Raw genomic sequence first — 27811 nt, 5'->3', positions numbered from 1 at the left:
AATTCAGAATTAAAATAAATTTTCCTGAAGATAGGGAGCATATGCTCTGAATATGTTTTTAGCAGTGAACCAACTGGCATGTAAGGACAAAAGAGTTGGAATTATCAGCTTGTTGACTGCCTGAGGGCGTAGAAAAAAAAACCCCTGCTATTAGTAGAAAACATGAACAAAAGATGAACTTGACATGACCAGGCCCAGATATATTCTTAGTGGGAGCAAATTATAAAGGCAAAGGTCCACAACTGAAAAATCTTTGCCTCAGTTCTTCTGAGGTACATCCCCTTGGACAAAGTGTGATGGGCCATGAGAAAAGGAAGGCCTCTCGAGAAATCTGGCATGCTGTTCATTTTGATCATTATAGATAATAATCAGCTCTTTGAATAATAGGACAGAAGACTGATGGAAGCTAGTAGAGAGTACAGAATACACCTGCAATATGCTCTTTCCACTTTCAAAAGGTAGTTATAGCTTCATGTCCTAGTTGAAGCTTCTGAGTGGCATTCTTTCATGCAGATAACTGAAGACCTGGGATAAAATTTCAAAAAGGCCTGAGTACCTAGGAGCTTAAGTCCAAAAGTAATTTAGGCTGTTAAAAACATCTAGTATTAACCCGTGACTTCCAGTGAGACTTAAGTGCCATAGGCCCAGATTTTTAAAGGTACTCAGACATTGCTCCACTAAGTGTAACAAGTCTTAAGTGAAGTAGACCTGAATGTCATGTAAAGCCCCTTAGGCACTTTTGAAAATTTTACTAACAGGCCAAGAGCTTAAAACCATATCTAGAGTGATTTTCAGAAATGTTCAGCAACCACCCCATAGAAACAACAAGCTGTCAACAAGATGACTTTGACATCTATAACACTATCTGGTCATGCTTCCAGTGAAGTGGTTGGCACCAACTCCCATTGATATCAAAGGTCAGGGCTGGGCCCATAATCAGTATTAATATAAATGGAAACAGGATTGAGTCCCAACACTTTCTATAACAAAACTTGCAGATAACTCTACTTATAACCTATTTGTGTCCCATGTTTGGCAAGCACTTTTTCAAGGGATCATAAATGGCATATATGGAAAATATGAATGGGTGGTGACAAGGAATTAGGAAGCACTAGACAAAAGTCAAGCTGTGTTGTTGAGGGTAATGGCTTAATGACTTTTAATGCCAAAATAATTAAATGAAATTGCCAAAGACTACAGAAACATGTTCCTATTTTGCCCTTCATAGAAAAATACAGCAATGTTTAGCTTAAACCAGCATTCCAATCTAAATGTACAGGGCACTAAAATAATTTTAGACTAGATTATTACTTCCTCATTCAGCCCCCTTTATTTACAGAGACTAAACAGATATCTTTCCTTCACATCAAATGGGAAGACTTTTCCACAAATGAGGAGCTTTGGAACAGAGCAGGATAAGAACCACTTGATGTTCAAATCAAGAGAAGAAAGAGAGGATGGCTAGGTCACACCATCATCCAGCATAATCTGTCAAGGTCTCACATGGAACTTGCAAGAAAAACACAAGGAAAATGCAATAGAGGAAGATCTTGGACAACGTGGAGAAAATCTACTGAGACTGGAGGAAAAAAACTGGGATACTCCTGGGCTACGTCTACACTGGCATGATTTTCCGGAAGAGCTTTTAATGGAAAAGTTTTCTGTTAAAAGCATTTTCAGAAAAGCGTGTCTAGATTGGCAGGATGCTTTACCGCAAAAGCACTTTTTGCGGAAAAGCGTCCGTGAACAATCTAGACGCGCTTTTCCGCAAAAAAGCCCCAATCACCATTTTCGCAATCGGGGCTTTTTGCAGAAAACAAATCTCTGCTGTCTACACTGGCCCTTTTGCACAAAAGTTTTTCGGAAAAAGACTTTTGCCCGAATGGGAGCAGCATAGTATTTCCGCAAAAGCACCGACAATCTTACATGAGATCGTCAGTGCTTTTGCGGAAATTCAAGCGGCCAGTGTAGACAGCTGGCAAGTTTTTCCGCAAAAGCAGATAATTTTACGAAAAAAATTGCCAGTCTAGACACAGCCCTGGAGTCAGCTAGAAGTTTTGTCTCAAGACAGAGTGAAATGGAGGAGACTTATAGATGGCTTATGCTCCACTCAGAATACAAGGGTTTAAGAAAAAGAAAAAGGGTGGAGGCAATTTTTGTCCAACAAACAGCTAAGTTGAAGAAGACTGTTTTTACAAGTGAAATTTGTTTTGTTTTATTTTGTATATGTTTCCTTTTCTTTTGAGGCTAAGTAATATGAGAGACTTCACCAATGTCCTTTGTATCACTAGATCTGCTTTTGGGTGAATTTATTTTTCTGATATTTTTGAGAATCACTCCATTTCTTTTTATCACCATCAAAACATTTGTCCTTAGAATGAAAGTCCAGTGGATTTGTCAAAGAAACCCAAGATTCACAGTAGATCACTATCAGCATGTTTCTTCTAAGCCCCTGTTATCCAAGGTCACTGTTTTACTGGCTATATTCATCTGCCCAAGTCCAGTGCTGATTCTTGCTCATTGTAAATATCTAATCATCTGCACCTATCTATCTGCCTGAGAATAATGTTTTATGCCACCACCATACAAAATAATATTAGATAGAAACTGAAGAGTACCTTATTCAGTTAAAGCTGTGAGAAGAATTTTGGAGAGTTAGAATGTAATGAGCAAGGATGGAATTTGGCCAGAACATAAAAGTTAACACATATTTGCCATGGAATCATCAATGACTGCAAGTGACTGGGATCTTTGTTAAATGATGTAACACCTCTACCAGTGCTGTTAACACCATAGTGGAGGTTTTGACCCTAAGGATTGCATATTGAATTGACGTGTACTTCCTGCATCACTGAAATATTCACTGGAGGTCTTCACTGCTCTTGCACAAACCTGGTTAGTTACTGACATATGTGAATTGCTGAAACCAGTTACTAGTTCAAAATCTCTCTGCCAGTTACTGGAGGGTGATAAAGTTTCTGCTGCATTTCAAGTTTCCAAGTTGATATGTGCAAAGCTGGTGGCACTGCTCATTATTAAAGTTGCCCTACACTTTCCATTATAAGAACCTGTTTCCAATTGCTTATAAATAACTTTGTCAAACTGTTTGAGTTGAAAATGTCCATACTAGATGTCTGCCTCAGGCTATTTTTTTTTTACTCAGGTAAAAGAGTTCAGTTACTAAGACAGTTAAAATTCTGCCCTAGAGAATTGAATTTTACTCTTGTCTCTTATGTGATTTGATCGAAATCATGCAAAACTTGTCACTCATGTGTTCCTTATTTTCTGAGTGCCTGTCTTGAATTCTTTGGATCTGATTTGCAGATCGACTCACAGATGTAACTGAATTCAGTGGAGAGTTGTGCTTTGAAAATATAAAGACCAACCATTACATGGGCCTTAAGCTATTTCAGTGTAGATACCCAAAACCGTGGATACTTTTGACCTTAATATTTCCATGCCTCAGTTCTGCATTTGTAAAGCGGACATAATACTACAGCATCATGTTACTAGAATTTTAAGAAAATTAACTGATTAATATTTTAGAAGAATTCAGATACTCTAGTTAGTGTGGGTAAGTGTGTAATATATCTGGTATAGTGAAATTAGTTACTACATAACTGCAGGTTTGCTACAGTGTTGTAGTGAAATATAAGGAAGAGACTATTTTTGCATATTTTTCAATTACTCTTGTCATAAATTCAGTTTGATATTATTCCCATTGAACAATCAAAGCAAGGTCTTGTACACCCTGATTTAAGTCAGTCTTTTTTTGTTGTTCAATTAGTTGAAGAACACAGAGCATTTACAACTAAAAATAGGATCACTGAAAAAAGTCACGAATGGATAGGCTTTTATATGCTTTTGGTCTCTCAGAGTAATTCACTTCCAAGTTTGACAGGCCCTCATTACTGCAGTTTCTTCACTGCTAAATTTAAGGATCTATCAGTGTTTCCATTTTGAGTTTCTATTTTAAAAGGATTTATAGCTCAATTATTTTAAAGAAAGGAATGAGGGGACAAAAAAACCAGGCAAGAAGGATTAGAGGCAGTAGGTGTTGTTTAACCCCCTGTAATGTGGCTAGGCCCTAAGGCCATAGATAAGTCCTTTAGAAAGCTAGAGAAGCTCTGGAGGAACCAGCCAATCAGGAGCCAGGAAGGACTATAAGAGAAACTGCAGGATCAGAGGCAGCACAGTTATAGCCCAGCCTTGAATGGAGAAGGTCAAGAGGGCTGGCTGGCAGAACCAGGGATAGTTCAGAGTGAGGAGTTGTTCAGGACACTGTCTCCAGGATGAGAAGCCCTGGAGATACCACTCTCATAATGAGTGGAGAAAGAGATGAGGGGAAACAGACTGAGAGAATTGACTAAGAGTGACACTCTGCAGAAGGTACCAGGATGGGCCCTTGATACAGGTATACTCTGGAAGGGGGTTGTAAATGCACACAGAGCTGTGTGACTTGGCCAGAGTGTTGAGTAGCCAAAAGGATTTTAAGACTGAGGCAGTGCAGGAATCCACATGTCCGAGACAGAACAACAAAAATGGCTGCCCGTCGCAGGTGAGCCATAGCCTGTTACACCCCAAGGCTGCTATAGGGGGCTCTGTCTGTGAGGCGGAGCGCTTTCCATTTAAGGGCATATAGAATAATTATCTTTCCCTGCTCACTCCACCCACTGCAGTAAAGATCAGCCAATGGGCTGACTCGTGGTCAGACCTGCTCACTCCACCCACTGAGGCAAAGATCAGCAAATGAGGTGACAAGTGATCGGGCAATAAAACAGGCAGGCAAACCCCCTCTGAGTGGGGAATCGCATCGTGTGAACGCCTGGCCTGATCACCCAGCCGCCTTCCACCCCCCGCTCTCAAGTCTTACAGAGCGTACTCCGAGTTGGTCGACCTGAGTGGAGACAATTTATGATCATGTGGCTGGTACTTGTGTTCCTGCTGTCTCCAGAACTGGTATAACACCCCTCCCCTGCCATTATCCCTGTCCTGATTGATTTTTCAGTTGCCCTTATTGTCTGTCAAGTGACAGTGGTTAAAGAGTCATTGTGTTACTTTACAAATAGTTGTTGTTAAGGTTTTTAACTGTTCTCTTGTATAAAATAGTGTAAATAGTTAGCTTTATGGACAACATCAGTATCAATTCAACTGTTCCTAACCCTTGGGCAGTTATTGAGAATTATTGTGATATAGAAAAGCCTCAGGGAATTGTTTTATATTGTCTGGTGATTTGATTGTTTTTTATTCTGATAATTATCTGGCGCCCGTGCATGTGACTGAGTTCCCAGTCATTAGGTGTCAGAGTCATCATTAAAATAAAATCAGTTTTTCTTTTTACAACCCTGAGTTGTGGTCTCACTCTTTCCGGCATCCCTTTCGAACTTCGTGTATTGCAGGGACTGACACCACATTTGGCCAAACAGGAGGTGCTTGCGGGAAGTGATTGTCAACCCTACTACACCCCTCCCAAAAAAGTCTTGATCATTTTATGTCACATTTCAAAATACATTAATTAAGTTTTATATTGCAGCAGAACAATAGCATTTTTGCACTACTACAGTTCTTTCGGATGAATTTATTTTAAATATATTTAATAGCTCTCTAATGGAAATAATGAGCTAGAGTGAAAATCCATGAATTTAATAAGAATACTTTGGATGTAAAAGAGAGAACAAAAACAGATGAACAAAGATTTATGAAGCTTTTTAACATCAACAAATCCCCAAGCATATCGGTTTAAACATCAGCTACAGTCACTGTTGGAAGAATAAATCTAGGGGAAAAAAGTAGGTGACCTTAGAAAGTGAAGAAAAAGAGATTATGGTATACAGAGAAATGACTTACTAAAATTTGCAAAGTAGTAAATCATTATAAAACTTCACTGGCTTACAAAAGCCTGCACAAATGGTATTTTAAAACATTTATAAATAACATTTTCCGAGAATCTGATCTCTGACTTCAGTGGAGTTACTTGAGATTTATATCAGAGTAACTGACAGCAGATTCCATTTAATTATACTGAATTTTTCAAGGTTTAGTGTGTTCTTGAAAAGTTTGATCAAAACATCTATTTTACTGCTTCTGCAGCTTTACATACTAGAACCAAGCTAGTTTTCATGAATAATCGGCTCCAAACTGGATCATCAAATCTGAACAGTCCTCTGAATTTCAGCAGGGAATCTTGATCAGAATCTGAGGCTAGAGTTTGAGTGTGTGTTTGATAACAAATGAGAAGGGCCTTGTTTCCTGCATGAGTCTGCAGTCTGAAATCCTACAAGGATAGCTGAACTTGTATGACATCTGCAGTTGGGACCAAAACCTTATAAGACGATGTCATAAGAGCCCGGAACTTCTTTTTCAGAATTTGAATCCAAGTTCTAGCCCTAAATTGTCTCAAATGCAACCAAAAACCTTCTGTTTTAAGCCTACACTGGACCAAAACCCTGCCACATTGGTCCAGAGTTAATTCCCTTTTCCAGAAATGTTTACAAAGTTATTATGAAATAAAAAAGCCAAATGCAGATTAATAGCTTAAGCACAAAGAACTATGGAGGGTATATAGTGCCAATATTATCTTTTTCCACCATACAAAGTGAAGGAGTCAAAGCATATGTGATGAGCACAAGTTTTTAACACTATTGCAAACTATACTCAAATAACTAATGGAAACATTTATGGTGGCTACTCATGATAGTGCTTACTTGACACCAGTTCCCGTAATATTTAAGTGTAGCCTACTTAGTGTGGTGTAATGTCCCATGTAGTAGCATTTGAGAGAGAGAGAGAGAGAGAGAGAGAGAGAAATAGGTGTGAATGTACACCCCACATAGAAACAAAAAAACTAGTTGTGGGTGCTCTTCTAATCAGCTGAGCAGCATTTGAATCTCTTCTGAACAGTTACACAAGTGTGCAGCTTACAAGGAACACTGCTGCCAGTGGAAGTAAGGGGTTCACAGTCTGGGTCTCAGGTAATTAAACATTTTATATGTAGGAGTTAACTATAAACATAATTGAACGTATTCACCAAAACAAGAGAATTTTTCCTTCCTCTCTCTCTCTCTCTCTTGTTTCTTTAAATGTGTGGTAAATAACTTGAACAATTCCCCCAAAAGAGTCCTCCAAAGCATGGGAAAAAATAAGCATCTTCCTTATAAAATTAACATTTATTCCAACACATCAGTCCTCCATGTGATGGCCTCATGCCTTTCCTCTTCAAATAGACTTTATGATTTTTTTAAAGAAATTCAGTACACAAGGTCAGAAATTAGAACTTCTGTAACTGATTTTGCCCGTAGGTATAAACTGTAGAGAGAGGTGTACTCTGACTAGCTGAAGAACTATTCTGTACATTTCACTGAAAGCTAAATAGAACACAAACCAAATCTTTCTAAGAGTTGGAAAAGTTCAGTAAGCTCTTTTTATCTTGAATACCTCTTCATATTCCTTGCTACTCATGGTCAAAACTAAGCAGCATAAATAAAATGAAAGAGGCTATTTTCACCATGGTATTTTCAATCCAGCGGGAACCAGCAAGCATCAGAAATCTAACACAAAATCCTGTTCTCATGAGATTTTTAGACCAAAGTTAGGCTATGTATCATAAAGCATCAGATATGTGTTTATACTAACTCTCAGAGCCTTCTTCACTTTTCCCATCACTTACAGACTGATACCAAGTATGCTAAAAAGTACACATTTTATTTTTCTGAAAGTAGCATTACTTCTATGCTTTTTTTGTTTTTATTATTTTGGTACACTTCATATAGCTTATTGTTAACGTGCTTTTTGATTTCCTGTAACTGGAAACACAATGGGTGCATCTAGACTGGCAAGATTTTGTGCAAAAGTGGCTGCTTTTGCGCAAAAACTTGCCAGCTGTCTACACTGGCCACTTGAATTTGTGCAAGAGCACCGACTTTGTAATGTACAAAATCAGTGCTTCTTGTGCAAATACTTTCACGCTCCCGCTCGGGAAAAAGCCCTCTTGTGCAAGAATACTTGTGCAAGAGGGCCAGTGTAGACAGGGAAGAACTGTTTTGCGCAAAAAAGCCCCCATGGCTAAAATGGCGATCGGGGCTTTCTTGCACAAAATCGTGTCTAGACTGGCCACGGATGCTTTTGCACAAAAGCACTTTTTGCGCAAAAGCATCCGTGCCAATCTAGATGCGCTTTTGCAGAAATACTTTTAACAGAAAAACTTTTTCATTAAAAGTATTTCTGCAAAATAATGCCAGCCTAGACGCAGCCAATGTTTATAAAGGCATTAGCTGAAATCCGCATGGTGTTGCACCAGTGCAAATCAGATATAGCTCTACTACATCAACAGAGGGGAGAATTTGGCCCTTTTTGTTTAACATTAAATATACCATCAAAGTCATGACTGTATAGCAGGAACAAAGGGGTCAGATCAGCCAGAGTGAGTAGAAATTTCATATAATTAACTATATGCCCTGGATACATGCTATAGAACTACAGTCTAAATCTTGGTTTTATACTAAGAAATAATGAAGCTGAGTTTAATCAAAGGTATTTCTGTTAACTCTAAACTATAACTTGTCACCAGCAGACATCAGCTGACAAGACAAAAAAGAAATGTTAGATTAAAATGGTCTGATCAAAACATAGAAGATTAATAAAGGTAAATAGCTTTTACTAATCCAGACAAAACAGAAGTCTCTCTTTTTTGATCTTTACAGAACTCCAACAAATCTATCTCTGTCAGTGGTGGTTGGTGTGATTAATATCAACCTTATAACTTCCTTTACCTTATATCTACACATCTGCATGATCAAACTATACTATTCCAAAACTACATCTATAAACTAATTGGTAAAATAGTTGTTGTCATGCATTGCCTTATCTTTCCAAAAGTAGTCAAAATCATATGAAATATTGTCCTTTTTCTTTTTCAGGACAAAACAAACAACATGAAACTAAATTGCCATTTGAAAGATTAAACATGATAACATACACCTTCCACTGCTGACCAAAACAGAGGCACTTATTATATAAAAGCACAACCTTACTTGCTTTTATCTTTCAGAGCAATGCCATGTAAGTCAGTGTAAGTGGTCCATTCATATAACATTGCAAGAAAGATAAGATAACATTATGGTGTATTCTTAAAGTCCATGTTAAGGCTGGCAAAACTGCTCTAATGTTATCTTGTGTAATACAATTGCAGTTGGCATCTGAACTGCAGCTGTTTAAACTATGTTTAAAACACACAGCTGGACAGAATTTATCAAAGGGAGCTTGTTAAACAGATATGCCATTAAAAGTACCAGAATGATTTACTATACACTTGAATCTTACTGCATAACTGTATTGTTCTTCTGTGCAATGTTGTTCAGACATTGGACAGTACCGCATTGTCAACAGCTAATTAACCCCCTTTAAACTAACTTTAAACCAATGTCATGTTCTCATATCACCACCACAGCAATCTCAGCCTACATACTTTTAATCTCCAAGCCACAAGATGTGTAGCACCTCCATATCTTTAATGCAGAATGTCAGAAATGAAGAACAAGGAATAAACAAAAAGGAAAATATTTTCAACCCTTTCTGCATCATTGTTTAACCCACCAGAGCTTTGATTCCAAAATCAATAACAACATTAATTCACTGTAGGGAAGATAATTTCACCACTGTCAAACTAATCAACTTATCCAGTAACTCTACTATAAATGAACGTTTGTAAATATACACCATATATGTTCCTCTTGTCATTTGCCATGAAACCACATGAAACCACAGTAGTAAATGTAACTGCATTAAGTACTTTACTGAAGGGACTACTGACCTCTTATTCTCTCTTACTACTTTGTCTCCTTTCTTCCAAGTGATGGTTGGTTTTGGAGAGGCTTGTGGTTTGCACTCAATGACAACTTCTTGGCCTCTGGTAATAATTATAGTTTTCTTCATCTGATTTAGTGCAAAAGTGGGAGCTGAAGCTGTTAAAAAGAAATATGTTAGTTCTAGAAAGAACTATCTTAGCCTTTCTTTTCAGTTAATTCTAACAGATGGTTCATCATCCATTTTCACTTTTTGATTAGGAATGTATTACAATACAGATCATATGGCATTGATATAAAAATGCCATTAAACCAGCGTCTAATTCCAACTGCAAGACTAGAATTTAATCAACCTATCAGATAATAAGAAGTCATTCATATCAACATACTTAAATTAGATTACTTGTAAAATTTAGAAGCTTTAGAGAAAGTCTGGGGAAATCAACAATAAAATTAAGTATTTTTTTTTTGCAATCATTAGCTCAAAATCTTAGTTTATTTTAAATGCCAAAACTGTTAAATACTGCTGTTTGTTATAAGGAGTTTGTTGATGTGTTTATTTGGTTTGGCTTTTTTTCTTCCTGAAAGCCGCCTGTGTAAAATTCGGAATATGTTTATAGGTTTTTTGGGAAGGATGCCACTGTTTAAAAATAATTTATTTTCAAGGTGTTTACAATTTTGGCTGAAATGTGAGGGTTTTTTTTTTCAATTTCAGAGATAGTTTAAAAACTAATAGCTTAGGTGAGTGAGCTTTATATGTATTGAGTAGTATCTTACTCCTTGAACATTCCATTGATTTCAATGGGTCTGTCTGAAGAGTAAGGTAGTAAACAATGCCAATAAGGTTATTACAGTCTGACTCTAATTTATGGTAATATTTCAGTGTGACAGTTCAGCCATCCCTCTCTAATTCTATGGTTCTGAACACCTGTTAATTTATCCTCGCCAAAAATTCACTCAGCAGCAAAAGTGACAGCTCGCCTACGCCCCCGCTTTTCAACAATGTATGAGTTTCAAAACCTTACTTTGAACAATTTTAAGAACATTATTAAAATGGACAATGTAATTTGTTCTCCATGCTTTATTTTAACACCCCCACCTCCCAGAAAAGAAATGCAACTGCTAGGTTAATGCATTACTATGGTAGCACAGAAAGTCATGATGTGAGATGTTAAGGTTATTACCAAAGGATTATTCATTCACTGCACAACCACAAACACAGAGAAATATTAGAATACATGTTAAAAAATGAAAACACACTCTGAAAATACCTTAGCAAGGGAACATTGCAATGAGAAGGGACCTTGCAACTGACTGAACCTCATTCACAATTCTTGGGGCAGGAGATTTTGAAAAGTGCCCCTCCCCCCGAATCTATTTGTGGATATGAAGAAATATTTTGAGAAACTAGCTGTGAAAATATGAGCTTGGGTCAGCAGTTAGTTATTGGCTCTCTCTGGGCAAAGTGGTCTCAGAGTACTGCACAATTGGTCACTCCACTCAAATATTTTCTTCAAACTAAGACTGACCCTATACCAAACCTGTTCCAAGTTATTTTTCATCACGTAGTTCTGTATGCACTGACACCAGAAGGGCCGGGAAGCAGAATTGTTAGATTAGCTTGAAAGAGCATTTTATGACCCATCTGGGTAGGAAATAGTGAGAACAGCTTGCTTCAGCCTCTTCTCATGAAGTGCCCAATCCGAAAATCCTTTATTCACATGAACAATTCTATTTTCACTGTTTTCTATAGGACTATTTGATGAGTAGGGGTTTGCAAAAACAATCTCTTTAAATTTCCAACCCAGTTTTTCAGATTCACAAAGTTTAGTTAGTTCAGAGAAGGCCAATGGTCCCTAAACCCTGAAAATAGACACTGCCTAGATGATCCCATGGTTCCTCATACATTTATTTTATGGAATCAGCAATCAAGGGAACTTTGCATGCTTATCTAAACTGAACCCTCTGAAATTCTTCCATCTTTATTATTGTTGAATCCATTATGCTACTGTGCTTTAACCAATGTCATAAGTGTAAGACACACAGAAGTGCCAAGGTTCACATGTTGCTGTTTTTTTTTTCTTTTTAAATCTTGTAAATATGAAGTATCAGCAACCAATATTTTCCCAAGAAGGTCAGATAAGATATTAGGCCTTTATTCTAGGAGCCACATAAGCGTATGCCAAAATTAAGCATTAGAGTAGTCTTGGGATTTCAGCAGCAATGTTGACATGCTTAAAATAAAACACATGATGCAGTGTCTTCCTGAGCAAGTATCTTATGCTCAAACAAACAATGGGATGCAATGAAAGATAAAATAGATTTTTTTGCTTTGTTGATGAGTTGCATGATATTTTTAGTAATGTGAGCTTCTTCATTCTTGATGTAAGAGAGTTTTTTTTCTTGGGCTTATTTTCACAGGTGTGCGGGGGTGAAAGATGTGGGTGTCAAGGGAGGGGAATTTGGCTGTGTATTTGAATGCACAGTTAGAATTTTCCCCATTCACATTGACCTAAATATAGAATTTAGTATTAGGGGAGAAGAATTCACTAAGCATCATTGAAGGAGGTGTTCCAAAAAGATATCCTAGTTGCAAAAGTACCTATGAACCCCTAGGTAACCAAGAACATACACATAAAAGAAAGAGGAAAAAAGGAATCCAGACAAATTAATTATATAGCTTTTATCCAGTTTTGCTAAGGTTGGAGATGTGGGTTCTCTTTCTTTCTCATGAGAGACCATGAAGCCATATAATTATTGAAAAGAGAGATGAGAGTAATCCTATTCTGTTCAGACATTACTTACCTAAAATCTTCAGCTCAGCACTGGCATAAATTGTTCCGTATTTATTTTCTGCTACACATTGGTACATTCCAGCATCTGAGAGATTGACACTGTGGATCATCAGTACACCATTAACCATCTCAACCCTGCTCTGTAATGGAATGAAAAAAATAATTCTACAAAAGCAAACAAATGAGGTGGGTTTGCGGGGTTCTTAGTTTTAGACAAGGGAACAATAAAGTAAAGTAAAATAAATCAATGTTTTAAAAATATAATTTAGTCACCTCCTGGCGCAGATTATTTTGGATTATTTCCTTCTGTTCTTCAGTGAATAAGAAAATATTTTGTGGTCTGAAAAGACCAAAAGTGAATTTTCTTCTGGGTTATTTTATTTCACAGTAAATGCAACATCCCTGAGTACTAGGGATTTTTTTCATGCTCTACCATACCAACTTGCTTTTTAAAAATTGCTCAGCAAACAATAATAATAATTGCTGCAGGTCACAAGCAAGGTGCATTGACATCTGTGTAGGGAAATTTGCACTATGAGTGGCCATCTGATGAGCAACTTGAGCTGATGCAATATTTTTCAGTTTCATTACTAAAAAATATTAGGTGTGTGTGATGGAACCTTCCTCCCACTAACCCCCATGCTTTTGGAAATGGACTTACGGACATGAATATACATATCTCAAAAGTGTTTTGAGATATGTATCATTTTGTGTAACTCATCAATCTTCATGTCACAATCCACTGGTTCTGTTTATCTTACTCTGGTGTATGTATCATTTGTGTGTGGAAAATTAGACACACGGAGTGTGGAATACTTGGTAGGTTTCAAATGTATGAATGGGAGACATGGAGGGTGTTACCTGCAACTTCTAGATGAGCCACTGTTAAACAATCTTTTGTCCTTAAGTCTGAGCAGTGGAACCCAGGGTGTGGAAGAAAGCCCTGGTTTAAAGTGGCAGCTGGAAAATGTTGTAAAGCAAGAGGTTTTAGGGTTAGTTTAAGTTTGCACTGAGGTTTCAGTGGAGAATGAGCCAAGCGGTTTTGTTTCCTTTGATTTGTAACCTACTTTGCTCTGCCTACTTTCTCTTATTACTACTTAAATCCTACTGCTTCAACTTAATAAAGCCATTTTTATTTTCTATCAAACCCAGTGTAAGCAATTGTTACCTAGGGGGGCAACCAGTGTGCACATTCCCCCTTTCATTGCTAAAGGGGGCTTACCTAATTCTTTGGGGTTTGATCCCATCTGAGGAGTCCTCTCTCAGGAGGCTGGGCCCTAAACTGCACTCTCCTTGGACCTGAAGTGGTTCAGTGTCTGTACTGCTTCTCGGTGGGGGCAGGGACCTCAGCTCGGGGCCTTGGCTGAGGGAGACCAGCGGAGCTGGCCTAGCAGGTCTGGGCGGTGAGGAGCCCCAGAAAGCAGGAAGGCGAGTGGCAGTGGCCGGGTCAGCACCCTGGGAGGCACCCCTGAGTGGTCGTCTGTGACCTCACCCCGTCACAGTGTGAGTTAAATATTTTGATAAAATAGCATTTAAAGTTGTATATTTGATTAATTAGTACATCTCTTTTTTTGAGGTCCCGAGTTTCAAGGTGAAATGGAATTTGTGAAGTTTATATTCTCTGTTTGGAAAATGTCAAGACTATAAAAGCTAAGAGATCAAAAGTGCTTCAGTCCGGACAGATTTTCCATCCACCACCAGAAAGGCAGTTATGGAAAAGCTAAGGTATATAAACTTGTTTGCAGTGCCTCAGGATGTCAAAAATAAACTGCCTCATATATTTGCTTTCTCATTGTTTGCATAATTGGTCAATTTTCCCAGATAGATGAAGCATTCACTGAAAAGAAAGCATATCTTTTTTATTCATAAATCCATTCTATGAATTCATTAACAAATGGAGACATTTTCTATCAAATTTTGTTTTAATCTGGCAATGCATGAAGAGTCTAAAACACTTTTTAAAACCACTTTTAATATTTGGAGGCTATAAAGGAATATAAATATGCTGCATAAAAATAAAACAACATGAGATGAGGTGATGACTCAGTTGACGGAATTTTTTCTTAAAAATCCAGACCATGCCAATGTTGGTCATTTGCATACAGAAACATTCTAACATAGACCTTCTTTTAAAACTTGTAAGCTCTGTGCAGTTAGGACTGGAATTCCTGGATGGAAAAGGACAATGGTATTGGCACAAAAAGGGGTGCTTCATTTTTCTCAAAAGAATTATTAAGCCATCAGATTTCTACAGATGCATAAATCAGATACAGCTACTGAGAAAAAGTCACACTGTTAGGGCTGAGGAACATGGAGCTATAACCATGCCATATTTAACATATATGTACCTACTGATATTTAAGGGAATCTGAGTTTATCAGCTCTATAATGGTGTACCTTACACATTAAGGAATAGTTCTGCTTTTTTGCTCAGCCAGACAAGGGCCACTCACGATATGAACCTACACAGAAATCCCCACAAAAATGTAATAGACAACTCTACCATAAACATCATAATCAAAAGCAGAAACAAATAAAAGTTGCTGAGGATTGTTCAGAAGGATATCACTAGTTTACTGATAATAAGGGAGAGACATTTCAGAGTCATGGATTTTGAATTTTAACCCCCTCCCCCACTCCCCAGCCCCACCTTCTATCCTATTTGGATTATAGCTAGAGAGTGAAAATTTACAGCCCACCTGCTATCACATACTTTGACATAGTTCAACAGAGAGACCCACAGGAAAAATGGTGTTACATTTTCTCAAGCTTTAAATAACAGAAAAAGCAAAACTCTCTTTTCTGAAGCATTTCCTCCCCAACATTTTTTTTCAGCTAACTTTCTCTGAATTAAAGAGGAAACTACAATCAACTGGTGGCTTATTGAGCACAGTACCTGTGCTCCAAGAGGGATTCCATTCTTTAGCCAATGGTAGGTGGGTCGTGGCTTTCCAGTAGCTTTGCATTCCCATCGGAGCTGTTCTCCACTGTCTAACTGAGTATCATTAAGCTTCTCCACCCAATGTGGGTAGGCTGTAAAAGAGAGATACCATGCTAAATACAAACACAAGAGGCTGACAGGACTGAAGCCGATGTCTTCAAAATCTAACCAATTAAAATACAAATTGCAAACCTATGCACAATCCATTTTAGTATCAGTGACTGTGTTAATTCACATGCAAGTCAAACCCATTTATAAAGGATACAACAAGGGTCAAAAAAGGAAAGTGACAGAGCCAAATAAATTTTGAGTAAAGGGTGTCACAGGACAATGAACTGAGTATCACTCTATTTGGGACTGGAGAGACCTTATGTTTTAACAATATCTAACAGATTAAATGGTACAGCATAGTTAATGAAGCAATTATTAATATTACACACATTTATTTTTGATTATTATCATGGGCTTAAGTAAAGACTCTTAAGATCTCAGTATGAAGTGTCAGTATCATTGTCTCCCTGCTGCTTATTGCTCTGCCAGTTCGCCAGGAAACCATGATTTAATCACCTGTGAAGGCCTGAGCAGCTGGGGAGGTGTTTCATTCAGTCCTTTCCAGAAGTGACCATCTTTGTGCTCAATATGCAGGGATTGAATAGCAGAGGAATGGGCTGGCTACTTAGGCTATGTCTAGACTGCAAGCCTCTTTCGAAAGAGGCTCTTTCGAAAGATACTTTCGAAAGAGCCTCTTTCGAAAGAGAGCGTCTAGACTGCACGTTGAACTTTCGAAAAAGCGGCTTGCTTTTTCGAAAGAAAGCATCCAGTGAGTCTGGATGCTCTATTTCGAAGAAGCCCTATTTACATTGAAGAACGCCTTCTTTCGAAAGAGGAACTTTCGAAAGAAGGCGTTCTTCCTCGTAAATTGAGGTTTACCGCCATCGAAAGAAAAGCCGCGTTCTTTCGATTTAATTTCGAAAGAACGCAGCTTGAATCTGGACGCAGGGGAAGTTTTTTCGGAAAAAGGCTACTTTTCCCAAAAAAAACCCTGAGTCTGGACACAGCCCTAGTGGGCTCACTTGGGATATAACATTGTAGAACACCTCATTAACACAAGTCACATGGTAGCATTGGACTAGGCCAGTGAGGGGCATTAATATGTATTAACTGGCACACTGAATTTCACCCAGAAGTCTGTTGGCAACACGTAGAAGGAATGGAGCGTGGGACTAATTCTGTTATATAAAACCCTGTCCTGTGAAGAGTCCCACAGATTCAGTGGGACTGCATGAGGTTATGTCTGCCTACGCAGATCAGGATCCCGGTAAAATACTGAACCGAGGCCAAGTTCAGTTCAAGGAAAAAAGAGATTAAATTAAACTATGAATCTAAAACATATAAGAATAAAACATTTAAATCTTTTATGCAAGGAAGGCAGAGACTAAGGAGGCAATGGCATTGACTTTAAGGAACACAGAAAAATATTTCTGGCTGGGCTGGATAATAATCCAGAGTTAGCACAGCAAAGGATCTATTCTGGACTGCAAAGAATCAATAAACCACTTAAATAAGCAGAACCTATAGCAGACTGAATTTAAAAATAAATCTAACCATCTATCTAGTGTCTGGCAGGTTACCAATCAAGAAGCTGAGAAAATGTGAGCTGGCATGATAGGTAACTAGGTGAGTGTTGAAACCCTAACTATTGCATCATACATTCACTGCATGGAATGTAAATCAAGCCTATTGAAGTGTTATTGTAGTTGTGGTGGTGTGGGGGAGACGGGGTACATAAGGTAACATCTTTTATTGGACCAACTTCTGCTGGAGAAAAGGCAGATGATTTTGAGTATCACAAAGCTCTTCTTGACATCTGGAGAAGGTAACCAAAATATCCAAGCTAAATACAGGTGGAGACAGATTGTTAAGGGAAAGGGATTCACTGACATTGTAAGAGAATACTTAAAACAGGGCTGGGCAAGATGTAACCTAGGAGCCAGATGTGGCCTGCCTAACACTTTGATCCAGCCCACAGACTGCGTCTGGCCACTTTCTATTTATATCCTGCTGCCCCATCTCACGAAATTTCTAGGTGGTGGCTCAGGCAGCAGGATCCTATTAAAATGGATCCTGGCTACTCTGACAGGGCCCAGAGCTGCAAGCCCTTTAAATAGCGGCAGCAACTCTGGGTGGCTGACAGGCAATGCAGTAGAGGTGGGGCCAGGATCTGCGAGACCTTTGCTCTTATTGTTAGTTCAAAGCCTCTCACCCAGACAACTCTGCAGGGAGGCTAGTCCTCAGCCCCACCCCTTCCATCCTAGGCTCCACCCCTTTGGTGGGCTGGGAGCAGCCCATGACTAGTACTAAAATTCATTAAGTATTCCTCCTGTGAAAATTATTGCCCACCCTAACTTAAAATGAAGTGGACAGTTAAGAGTTAGTAGACAGTAGAGTCTCCCATTTTTCTGTGAGAATTCATTTGAAAAAATTATTATTGTCTGATTTAGCCATATAGTAATTGGTGCTTTTGACAGAACACATGAGGTAGAATCAAGGGTGTAGGACCAAGAGATCTTGAAAGGTATATTGGAGGAGTGTTGATCATCATAGCTGTGGAGATATGATGGCTTTACATTTATTGTTCTGGCAAGGTTTGGTGTTGCTTTGAGTTGATATGCCCTTGTCTGTGGGAAGGAAGGGTATGTCTACACTACCCCGCTAGTTCGAACTAGCAGGGTAATGTAGGCATATCGCACTTGCAAATGAAGCCCGGGATTTGAAGTTCCCGGGCATCATTTGCATAAGCGGGGCTCCGCCATTTTTAAATCCCCACTTGTTTGAACCCTGTGCCGCGCGGCTACACGCGGCACGAACTAGGTAGTTTGAACTAGGCTTCCTAGTTCGAACTACCATTACTCCTCATTCCTCAAATCCCGGGCTTCATTTGCAAGTGTGGTATGCCTACATTACCCCGCTAGTTCGAACTAGGAGGGTAGTGTAGACATACCCGAATATATCTGATGATGACGAGGTTTTGGAGCTGTTAGAAGGACAGAAGGGGGGTGGTTCAGAAAAATACTTCTTTCAGGAAGTGGTTCCCCTTAAGTATGGGATCTAATTGTTTGTTGCCATTGAAAACAAAACAAAACAAAAAGTTGAACCAAGTACAACTCCACAATGAACAGAACATCTCATCTGGGAGAAGCCACAACATCAAGGCCTGCCTTCTGAACACTACTCCAACATCAATAACTTGTCAAGACTAGCCTGACTAGAGCTGAGGTTTATGTACTCTTCAAGAGAATGAGCTTCTGCCCTACTGAAAACCTTAGCACCACACTAACAGGTGGCGAACTAGAATTTTTCTACTGATTCTACCTCCAGGAATTCTTTCACAACAACAAAGGCACTATCCATAACTACCACATCCCGACTTGTGATTAGGTGTTTTGAGGGAGTTGTCACCTACCACCCAATACGAGAAACCATACAAGATTTAATCACAAAATTGGAACCCATATTTGATGTGTATCACACCCTGAAAAAATGTTTTCGGAACCTCCTTTTCTGGCTCTTAGAAAGAACCCCACGACCGTTTCAAACATCAGAGGCAAGCTCCCCACTGAACAGGACACAGCAACTGAAATTGGCACCAGACCTTGCTAGAACAACAGATGCAAAACTTTTAGACATATCTTCAGTGCAACAATAATCAATACCTCACATACTACCCCTTTCATGATCCATGAGTCTTACACATGCCTATCACAAGCGGTGTACCTCATCCAGTACACTAAATGCCCTCATGACAACATGTGTGAAACAAAACAATCACTATGCTCTTGAATGAACTCACACAGAAAACAAGAAATGACACACCCACACCAATTTATCTGTGGGAGAGGAACACTTTTCGCAGACTACTCACTCTATATCTGACTTCTCAATCTTCATCCTCAAAGGAGACTTGCACAAACCTTCCAACAACAAGATTCATAACTTTGCTGGACACTAAATACCATAAACTTCACAGAACAGAGATACTTGTTTTATGGTTCATTGTAACTATGTCACATGTACTACTGACTGCTAAACATTAATTACTTTAGAGGGGTAGCCTAGTTAGTCTGTAACAGAAAAAACTTAAAAAACAACAAATTGTCTGGTAGCACTTAAAAGACTAACAAAATATGTAGATGGTATCACGAACTTTCATGGGCACAGCCCACTTCTTCAGATGACCAGAGTGTTGGATGTCCAAAACCAAAATAATTGAGGGGAAGGGAGGGGAGCAAGAAGAAGGAAAAAGAAATGGAAACGGGAGAGACAGAAAGAGGCAGAGGGTAGAAAAGTATCAAAGAGAAAGCTGAGTATTTATGTAACTGGAAAAACTGGAAAACAACAGATAATCTATTAGCACCTAAAAACTGCTTCATTTAAAGTGGTATCCTAGATCATAGAACCATAGAAATTTAGGACTGGGAAGTGATCTTGATATGTCATTTTATCTAGTCTGCTGCACTGAGGCAAATTAAGTAATATGTAGACCATGTCCTCAAAAACCTTTAATGACAGAGATTACACAACATCCTGAAATCATTTATTGCAGAGTTTAGCCATCCATACAGTTAGGAAGTTTTTCCTAATGTTTAACCTAAATTTTCAAGGGTGCCATTTAAGCACATTACTTCTTTTACTGTTCTTTTAAGAACAATTTATCACCCTCTGTTTCATAACTTTTTACAACCTTGAAGACTTTTGTTCTCCTTGAGTCTTCTCTTATCCAGATTAAACAAAACACATTGTTTTCAATCTTTTCTCATAGGTCATGTTTTCTAGACCTTTAATAGTTTTAGTTGTCAACATCTTTCTTGAAATGCAGTACTGAGAACTGGACAGAATACTCTGAGGCCTTATCAGTGCTGAATAAAATAGAATTACTTCTTGGCTATGTCTAGACTGGCATGATTTTCCAGAAATGCTTTTAACGGAAAAGTTTTCCATTAAAAGCATTTTTGGAAAAGAGCGTCTAGATTGGCACGGACGCTTTTCCACAAAAGCACTTTTTGCGGAAAAGCATCCGTGGCGAATCTAGACGCGCTTTTGCACAAAAAAAGCACCGATCGCCATTTTTGCGATCGGGGCTTTTTTGCAGAAAACAAATCTCAGCTGTCTACACTGGCCCTTTTGCACAAAAGTTTTGCACAAAAGGGACTTTTGCCCGAATGGGAGCAGCATAGTATTTCCGGAAAAAGCACTGATTTCTTACAGTAGTAAGTCAGTGCTTTTGCAGAAATTCAAGTGGTCAGTGTAGACAACTGGCAAGTTTTTCCGGAAAAGCGGCTGATTTTCCGGAAAAACTGGCCAGTCTAGACACAGCCCTTGTGTCTTGCTTACAACATTCCTGCTAATACATTTTCAAATTGGGTTTTTTTCTGCAATAATATTACATTGACTCATTGTACTCCACTGTTACTCCCTGTTCCTTTTCTGTGGTCATTTTATATTTGTGAGATTGATTTATTCCTTCCAAAATGGTGTACCTTCCATTTGACCTACTTGAATTTCATTTTTTTTTTCAGAACATTTCTTTAGTCCGTCAAGATCTTTTTTTGAATTCTAATCCTGTCCTCTGGAGACTTGAAACCTCTCCCAGCTTGATATCATCCGAAAACTTCAGAAATGTTTTCTCTATTCCATTATCCACATCATTTATGAAAATACTGAATCAAATAGGTTTATATAGGTTGTATGTCTCCTAGTTTGCTAAGAAGGTCATGTGAGACAGTATCAAAAGCCTGACTGCAGTTGAGATCTACCACATTATTGTCGTTATTGTCCAGGATCTGGATTTCCAACACTCCAGTCATCATGATACCATCTACATGTTTTGTTAGTCTTTAAGGTGCTACTAGACTATTTGTTGTTTTTTAAGTTTTTCCTGTTACAGACTAACTTGGCTACCCATCCAAAGCTTTTGAATCTGCCTAACAATCTGTCTCATCTTTTATTTATCTTGGACACTCTGGTTACCTTCTCCAGACCTGAGGAAGAGTTCCATGAAGCTCAAAAGCTTGTCCCTTTACCATAAAAAGAAGTTGGCCCAATAAAATATATTACTTTCCCCACTTTGTCTCAATCTAGTCTAAAGCCAAAAGCCTTTGACTTGAATGGCAGGTCCTCTTCCTAGGCCACTACTGAGGCGGAATGTAGCAAAGCTTCAAAATCATATCCAGAGAGGACCCAAAGACCGGACGCATCCCATTTATGCACCTTTCATCAGAGAGTAGGGATATGTGTGGAGGCAGGAGCACTAGTCTTTTTCAGTAGCAATATCACACAGCTACAGCACTCAGTCTCTTCCACTTCCAAGCCCTCCCATCCTCTACATTTCTACCACTCAATTCTACTCATCTCCACTGAGCTGCCATCCATCCTTATTTATTCTGTGTCACATTTGTCATTGCTCACTCATTTTCACACTCCCTGCTAGTCTGTTTTTCCCTCTCCTCCCATTTCATAAATCCTCTTCCTCTCTTGCATGGTACGTGGATCTACATAGAAGCAAAATTAATGAAAGAAGTATGATAAAAAGAGGCAGGGAAGAATTAAGGACAGGAGCCCGGGCGACCTATATACTTGTAGGAGAACAATGAGAAAGGAAAGAGGGTAAAAGCTGTAATTCATTCCTCTCTTGCTTCGACATCAACTCACTCATCCTAAGAAAGTGAGTGGTGATGACTAATTTAATTATTCTTTTGTAAGCCATATAGAAATTCCACAGATCCTAACTAAGTCAGATTTTGAGAAGTTCTGTAACAACTGTAGTTTGTTAAGGGGAATGATTTGTATTCCCCATAATAACAAACATTTTTTTACTCTCCGCTGTTAATCAATTTGAGCCTCAGTAAAAGTCAGTGCAAATAAACAATATAACCTGATGATTTGGGGAAAATCATAACTCTCTAAGTAGAGAGTCTGCTGAATGGTCTAAATCTGCAAAAGAAACTCTCTCCTGAGAAATGATGGCTTACATATGAGTCTGTGGCCCTAAGACAACCATCTCCTATTGCTGAATTGCACTCTACTAAACCACAAACCAAGTCTGGAAAGGGATTTGTGATTTTGTGGTATTCATGAGACTGCTGCTGTCTTCAAAATGGGCTCCAAAGTGATCTCATGTGTTCCATGGCCAATAAGGGATTGCTCCACTTTGTGTACCCTCAGCTAACTTGTGGGGAGGTCCTTATGGGTAGATGCATATATTTTGCTTTAATCATGAGTGCTACTCTCTATTTCAGGCACTTGCCAGTGTGCAATCCTTATCCCGAGTCTGCTTTCCCCTTGTGCAGGGAAGAATATTTCTCTTGTGCATTTGGTTCCTAAATCATAATTTCGTGCATATTCAATAGACTGTAAAATACAACAGCGTTCCCCTTTCTTATGACAGAAGGCTTGTTCACTTCTAATCCACAGGCTGCAGATAAACACAATCTGTATAGTATAAACCATAAAAACCTGTGGTTGAAAAATGGCCTTTTGACAATCATAGAAACATACGAGGCCTAGAGAGAACTCACAATGGTGTGGAATTTAGGATAGCAGCATTATTCAGGTAAGAAATATTCAATGTAGACTGATCCCTGAACTTCAGAATCAGCTTTTTAGACATTCAAGACTACTTGCTTCCTACTATGAAACAGAATCTATTATCTCCTAATAAGCAACCTGGTGCTGACTAGTGAGTAGGTGCACTGGCTTGGGGCTCTAGAGAGCTGGGTTCTAGTTTTAGCTCCGTCAGGTGACCTTAGACACCCTTCTGTGCTTGTTTCGTTACTTGTAAAATGAGAGTTGATACTTTCTTTGTAGAATGCTTTGAGACCTATTGATGAAAAGTCCTACATAACAGCTAGTAATTCAGCTAAAATTCACATGAGGGCCTTTACCAAATAATGTGGAGAAGGAACAGTGATATTCCTAAAAAAATAGCTCTCACTCTTAAACAGAGACCATTGACAGTAAGGCTATGTCTACACTGCACAGTTATTTCGGAATAAGCTATTCCAGAATAGTTATTCTGAAATAGCCTATTTCGAAATAGCATGTCCACACTGCAGGGAAGCCTCAAAATTAGTCTGAGGCAGGCTTCCCTAATTAGATGTGCTATCTTGATTTAAAACCCCAGGAGGAATGACTTAGAATGGCCCTGGTAAGGGGCTATTTCAAAATAGCAGAAAAGGAGCATCTACACACACCTTATTTCAAAATAGCTATTTTGGAATAGGCATTATTCTTCATAGAATGAGGTTTACAGAAGTCATAATAAGCCATCCATTATTTCAAAATAATGAAATTGCTGTGTAGATGCTTGCATAGTTATTTCAGAATAATGGCCATTATTTCAAAAAAACTTTGCTGTATAGACACAGACTTAGAATGTGTAATATCTGGAGAAAATACAAAATCTTGTTTTCAGTGGAAGCCTCAAAAGATGAGGGCAGAAATGGCATTATGAATAATGGACCCAGTCAGACCAGTGCAAGCCATTGCATTTGAGAGGTAAACCCTTCCCAGAACCTCTATGCATATTAAAAACCACAAGTCTACCTTTGGCCTGGATGGAGGAGGTATGAATGATTAAAAAGGGAAAGCCTGAGCCAATGAGATTGTGATATTTACTCATTTTTGGCCTGAGATGTGATCATAAAAAGAATCAACATGTTAGAGGGTGCAGGGATGACTAGAAAACAGGAAGCCTACATCTAGACTGGCATGAATTTCCGAAAATGCTTTTAACGGAAAAGTTTTCCGTTAAAAGCATTTTCGGAAAAGCACATCTAGATTGGCAGGATGCTTTTCCACAAAAGCACTTTTTGCGGAAAAGCATCCGTGGCCAATCTAGATGCGGTTTTCCGCAAAAAAGCCCCAATCTCCATTTTCGTGATTGGGGCTTTTTTGCAGAAAACAGTACTGTGCTGTCTACACTGGCCCTTTTGCGCAAAAGTCTTTTGGAAAAAGACTTTTGCTCGAATGGGAGCAGCATAGTATTTCCAGAAAAGCACTGACGATCTTACATGAGATTGTCAGTGTTTTTCCGGAAATTCAAGCAGCCAGTGTAGACAGCTGGCAAGTTTTTCCGCAAAAGCAGATGATTTTGCGGAAAAACTTGCCAGTCTAGACACAGCCGAAGAGTTGAATTACAAAAAAAATTAACTGAATCCATTCCAGCAGTGTATATATATGAAATATGTAAGTACTAAAGACAGAAGAATTATTTATTGAGATTATCCTATTCAGTGGAGAATAAAGGGGAAGAATTACAAAAGAGAAAATTAAAGCTGAATAGCAGGAAAAACTTTTTTTTTTTTGCGTATTCTATTAGTGTGAGGAACAGTCTCCATATGAAGTTTTGGAACCCTGTTTCAGACATTTGTAATGAGAACAGAACCATAGAGATGGTTTTGAATGGAATAATATTGTATTAGCAGAGAGTTTTGCTAGATGGCCTCACGTGCTAGATCTCTTTTCCCTCTTGATTAAAGGAACGGTGAAAGTTATAACCCATATAATTGAAAGATATAAAAAAGACACTATTTAGAAACACAATACTGTGAAACAAAGTATCTGACTCATAAACACTCAAGCTGTGCAGGTATTTTGTATTCTCACACAGGTAAAAATGTGCCATTCCTGAAATAATAATTTTAACCAGTTTTCCACAACTTTGTTTCTTCTCTTCCTCAGCTGTATCATTTCTCCAACAAATTACACATGCTTTGAAAAGGTAAAATCCCTAGATTTGCAATGAGACATGCACCACTTGCTTCTAGCTCCAAAAGGTCATCTACATTATGAGATATAAAAGTCTTGTCTACACTTGAAATCTTACAGGGACACAGATGTAGCACTGATTTAATTGGGGTTGGTCCTGCTTTGATCAGGGGATTGGATGATCTCCTGAGGTCTTTTCCTAATCTTCTCTGATTCCATGAAATAATTACAATAAAATAAAAATAAAATAATACATTTTATTACAAAGTTTTTCTTTTATATGTATCATAAACAGAAGTCATGAGAGAGTGGTATGGCATATCGTTTTTATAATTCTGAGAGGCACAGAAAGAGTAAAACATTTTGAAGATTTTTTTTAAATTACTGCTTTTAAGGAAATTCAGCCTGATGTAAATCTGGGGAAAGAAACTTTCTATTTTTGTTGAATTTCTGAGGGAAAATATTATAAAAAAAATCTAGCCAGCTTTACTTGCAATTCAGTATTTAGTGAATCATTTACTAACAAATATAGATACTTTAAATTTCAAATTAATTTTATATAAATAAAGAACTCATTCTTTTTTACTGGGCTGCAGCTTTATTCCATGTGTATTTGCAGCCTTAAATACAGATATGTTATTGCAAAATGTTGCATAGTAATCTTTTGACACACACTTACTGTACACTTGTAGCTGTCCTCTGAAGACATTCCTTCCACGTGAGTTTTCAGCTTTACATTCATATATCCCTGCATCCTCTAGCTGCACATTAGGTATTTCAAGAACAGCTTGGGACTTTCTCAGACGGGCTTTACTTGGATTATGATCATTAACTTTCCTCCATGAGATTGTTGGAACAGGGCTGAAACATTTAGTAGAATTACTGTTAACACTTTTCTGCTATTAACAATATAGATTTTGTTATCTGGTAATTTAAGTACATAATAGTCTAAGTGGTAATAAAGTGTAATCACAATTAAGGCTCATGTATCACTTGATATATTTTATATTCCATAGGGATGTTGCTGTATAAGAGACATCCCTATCTTCCACAAAGGAGGTTAAACTTTAATTCAGATTAAGTAAATCATTCCAAATGCTCTCCAGGGATTAATCTGATCTCCAAGTTTTACTATTGTTGCCTTTATGTCATGGTTAAAGGAAATAACATGTTTTATACCTGGCTGAAGTTTATAAGTGTAGCCACTTTATCAGCTTTCCAGATATTACAGGTTGCCCCTCCCAAAACCGTGTCTCTCTTGTCTGGCAATATCTGTGGTCTGGCAGGATATCTGTGGTGCTGGCTGGAGGGCCAGCAGCTGAGAGCCCCATGAATGGTGAGGCTGGTGATAGCAGGGCCAGGGCCTCAGTAGCCTGATGGTGGTAGCAGGGCCATGGTAGTGGGGTAGAGGTAGCCCAGCAACCCAGCTGGGACTGGGGCAGCCAGTGCGTGGCGGCCCAGCAGCAGGGCTGCTGCCGTGACAGCTCGATTGAGTCTGCGGCAGCAGAGTAAAGGCAGCAGCAGCTCAGCTGAGGTTGGGGAAGGATGACAGCATGATGAGGGCTGTGTGCCAGCTGGCAATGGGGCTGGTGCTGTCATGGCAGCTGGACCAGGGCCGTTCAGCCAGGGCCACGTGCTACCCAGCAGCGGGGCTGGTACCACAGCAGCAGGGCTGTGCTGCGTTTTGCCATGCCAGCAGTGGGGCTTTGGCAGCAGTTCTGATAGTGGAGCTAAGGCAGCTGTGTCACCTGGGTGGCAGCAGGGCCGAAAAAGCCACCGATGGGAAGGGGAGGCAGGCTGAGCGGTAGCCATGCTGGTCTGTTTCAGAAAAAACAATGAGGAGTCCTTTGACACCTTAAGTCACAAATTTATTTGGGCATAAACTTTTGTGGCTGGAACCCACTTCCAACTGCTCAGTCATTTTATGGACCTCTTATATAAGAAAATATAATTTAAAAACTATGATATTTTTGTAGAAATATTTAAGGGTAAAACCAGTCATTTTTAAAAACAGAAGCATACTTAGGGACTGGTGTCACTATTACTGGTTTAAGAGTCAGTGACATATGACTCTTTCTTGAAGCAGAGGTCTTTTCCTCAGTAGTGTTCCTGAAACACTGAATAAGTATCTTTTGACATTTATGTTGAGTAAAAGAACAAATCTAAGAATGTCTATACTCATTCAACTTTTCTTTTCCTAGGACAAGTGACATCATATGAAAAAAATGGGATTGTGCCACATCGTCTCTTTAGTCATATGATATCTACTAGAGGAAGACTTCAGATCAAAAGCTGCATATAAATACCATTGACATTTGGGAGAGGTTGGATTACAAAATTAATATATTAGGCTCAAATGTAAAATAATACACTGTTCTTTTCTGATTCTCTTAGAAAATTTAATTTGTAAGACTTGCACTAATCTTTCAAGAAAAAAGAATTGATGCTTAGAGCAGAAAAACATCGTCAGCAAAAATGATACATTTGTGTCTTATATTCTGGCTTCTCAA

The 27811-nt window shown here is 38.6% G+C and overlaps 1 protein-coding gene across 1 annotated transcript in view; it reads right to left on the bottom strand.

The window, feature by feature from the left end:
- CNTN5 (contactin 5) overlaps positions 1–27811 on the bottom strand; it is a 1036023-nt gene that overhangs the window by 194335 nt on the left and 813877 nt on the right. Inside the window, exons 10-13 of the mRNA XM_089775740.1 lie at positions 25981–26162; positions 15492–15628; positions 12606–12735; positions 9809–9959 (exon numbers count right to left, since the gene is read on the bottom strand). Coding sequence (XP_089631866.1) covers positions 9809–9959; positions 12606–12735; positions 15492–15628; positions 25981–26162 — 600 coding nt within the window. The remainder of the gene's footprint in view (positions 1–9808; positions 9960–12605; positions 12736–15491; positions 15629–25980; positions 26163–27811) is intronic.

This window comes from Pelodiscus sinensis, chromosome 1, assembly GCF_052426305.1.
Source record: "Pelodiscus sinensis isolate ZL-2025 chromosome 1, ASM5242630v1, whole genome shotgun sequence".
Classification (NCBI taxonomy): domain Eukaryota; kingdom Metazoa; phylum Chordata; order Testudines; family Trionychidae; genus Pelodiscus; species Pelodiscus sinensis.
The sequence above is the reverse complement of the archived record's forward strand: the minus strand, read 5'-3'. Positions and strand labels throughout refer to the sequence as shown.